Source organism: Panicum virgatum, chromosome 2K (genome assembly GCF_016808335.1).
Source record: "Panicum virgatum strain AP13 chromosome 2K, P.virgatum_v5, whole genome shotgun sequence".
NCBI classification, from domain to species: Eukaryota; Viridiplantae; Streptophyta; class Magnoliopsida; order Poales; family Poaceae; genus Panicum; species Panicum virgatum.
This window is the reverse complement of record NC_053137.1, coordinates 16636870-16639769: the sequence shown is the minus strand read 5'-3', so window position 1 is coordinate 16639769 and position 2900 is coordinate 16636870. Positions and strand designations below refer to the sequence as shown.

Genomic DNA, 2900 nt, shown 5'->3' with positions numbered 1-2900 from the left:
GGGCTTGTACTAACATAAATTCAAACCAACCAATAAAGAGATAGAGAGCTGTCAGCACACAAGCACATAGTCCATTAGAACCTAAAGTAGTCCATTACAATGACCTTGTCCATCTCAACCTAAAGTGGTCCATGAGAAGCACAAATCGTTCATGACAAGCACATAAAGTTCATGACAAGCACAAATAGGTTCTAGTTAGCACTTTTACAATACATCTAGGAACAAAGTGTCGGTGCTCCTTCATCCACGGCGCCGTCCACGCTCGGCAGGGCTGAAAGGGTCGGTGGGCCGCCGTTGCCTTCCAGGAACTGTTGCGAGCACGTTCGTGCTACCAACGTCGGTGTGGTCACGAGAACGCCTTTGTCAGCGACGCGGAGGAGAAGCGGGTGCATCCTGAGGTGCCTGCACAAAAATATATAAAATGGAGGCATGTTGAAGATAAAAAATGTGTACAATATCACATTTTCTTTATAATGATGCAGTATCACCTCTAAGTTAGAACATTTCAATTACACATGCTTACCTGACTCGATTCACCCTGAGTCTGCGTTCCTAGGGGAGCATCAAACATCTGCGACATCCTAAGCACCTGAAAGCTTGGGTCCTCATCTTCTGAGTCGCCTTGGTAGTCGGACTCTTCACTGCCTTCGGATGACTGGATAGCTTTGCCCCTTGACAAGGCACGTGAACTAGTCCTGGAAGTGGTCCTTGAACGGCTTCTCGAACCGGAATGCCCAGGAGTTGTAGCGGTTGCGGCACCGTAGTGAATCGGTGTCCGTATGCTGGAAGTGGGGTCACGTGCACTTGAAGTTCGCGCACCAGAGGCCTTTGGACCAAACGCCTCGTCTGGCCGAGCCATGCAATTGAGCCTAGCGGCCATCCGCCTGCAGCTCCGATGGACTCTCTATATCAAAGAGCAATATGTGAGTCATTACCCGTTGAACTATATTTCAGATAACTAGTTACATTCGGATTCAAGGAAAGATAGTAACCTCGACAAATGCCCTAAAGTGCCCCCCGGCATTGTCTCCTTCGTTTGCATGAGCCATTGCCACGCCAGCCTCGTTAGCGAGGCGTCCGAGTTGTTGTGCCTATTTCAATTCAGTTAGTCCAAAAATAATTGAAAATGTGCAAACGTAAGGAAATGTCAAACAAAGAGCGTGATGTACCATGTAGTTCTGCAAAGGGCCCCGTTCGGGCTGAACTCCTCCACGAGTGATATCATCGTACACATCGATGATGTCATCATCATCGTCGGTGTCCACGTGGTCTTCTATAGGTTTAGTGGATTGTGGTGGCTTGACAGAAACTCTAGCCACTGAATGAAGCCACCGAAGGTACTTCTTGTAATGGTTGTGCCTATGTGCCAGTCCACTTTCCGGATGCATCCTTTGCCTTTGTTCCCACTGTGCCAGTGGCTGTGCATGTTTGACACGCCAATCATTCTCATTGTACCGTTTCTTCCTGTCAATACTGACATAAGAGCGGTGTATTAGTGAAATAGTATTGGTAAAGAGAAATGAATTTGAAGGCATAAAATGTACCTATGCAAAGCTTGGGACGTCGAAATTGCCTCCGGAGGGAAGTCTTGCAATCTGCCGAACTGTCACTTGACACGGTGTGGCAAGTGCATCTCGACTACAAAGAAAAAAATCAAAGCCACGCAAGTCCTCCACAGTTCGGCATCGCGTGTGCAAATATCACTCAGTTCCAACTCGTCCAGCTCGGCTCTACTGTACGGTGTCCAGAAGATCTACATACCACGTACGCATTAGAAATCATGTAGATAGAAGCATTTATTTACCGAACGGTATGAAGGTTGTAACCTGATTTTGAGTGAGGCAGTCTAGGTCATCCATGTAACGCATGTAGCGGCATGCAGGATCCCCTCTTACAGCTCCCATGTTCTTCCAACAGTAAGCAACGGTGGGCCTAGACTCCTCATCATGGTGTGGCCACGGCTGCAAAAGGAGGAAAATTATGGTTATCCAAAAATCATTTAATGTCCCGCCAACGAAAAGTGAGATTGCAACGCTAATTAATACCTCTAGTTCGCCTCGGTACGGCCGGCCTACTGGAAAGCGCTCCCAAATCCAGATTTGCAGGAGGTATACACAACCTCCTAGGTTTGAATCATTAGCAATCTGCCGACATGCGTCACAAAGCTGCCGGTACATCCAAGCTAAAGTTGCCGGCCCCCAACTATACTGAGCAATGTTCTCCCACTGCTGGCCAATAATTGGAAGTATCATCCATGAAATCGTGTTTCCCGAACCATCAGGAAACAGAAAACCTCCAAACATGTGCCACAACCATACGCGAGTATACCGCTCTATAGCCTCCTGCGGTGCTCCTTGAGGACAATGGTTAAAATTCTGCCTCAACCAAGCCGAGCTAACCCCTGAGGTCTTCCTGTCCTTGACCCCCTCAGGTGGTTATGGAGGCCGAATCCCAATCAGTGCTTCTACAATATCTCTCCAGCCATCAGTCTGTATAATGCCGGTCACTGCAATTCCATCTAAAGGCAGCCCAAGAATCATCGCCACATCTTGCAAAGTGATGCTGACCTCCCCGTAAGGTAAATGAAAAGAATGTGTCTCCGGCCTCCAACAGTCCACAAAAGTAGTTAGCAGAGGCGCATCCATCGCTGGGAGGCCCGCACACACCAGTCGAGCAAGAGGAAGCATCCCAGCCCGGCGAAGGTACGGCACATACCGCTCATCCCACCGAAGGGGGGAGTGGGCACGTGCGCGGAGGGGCGCCAACACCTAATATGGGAGCAAATGAGTCATTACAGGCAGCTAAAAAGTTAAATTGAACTATTGACAAACAGTAACACTAACCTCGGCACGGTCAACTAGGACGTGTGCTCGGTGCTTGGAGTCGTAGAACGTCTCCAG

General features: G+C 48.7%; 1 protein-coding gene across 1 annotated transcript; it reads right to left on the bottom strand.

The window, feature by feature from the left end:
• Positions 1-233: 233 nt before the first annotated feature.
• LOC120695153 lies at positions 234-1388 on the bottom strand. The gene is made up of 4 exons (XM_039978462.1): positions 1170-1388; positions 993-1091; positions 524-904; positions 234-402 (listed from the first exon to the last, which is right to left on the bottom strand). The coding sequence occupies exons 1-4, from the start codon at positions 1386-1388 to the stop codon at positions 364-366; spliced, it is 738 nt and encodes a 245-aa protein (XP_039834396.1). The 3' UTR covers positions 234-363.
• Positions 1389-2900: the final 1512 nt, after the last annotated feature.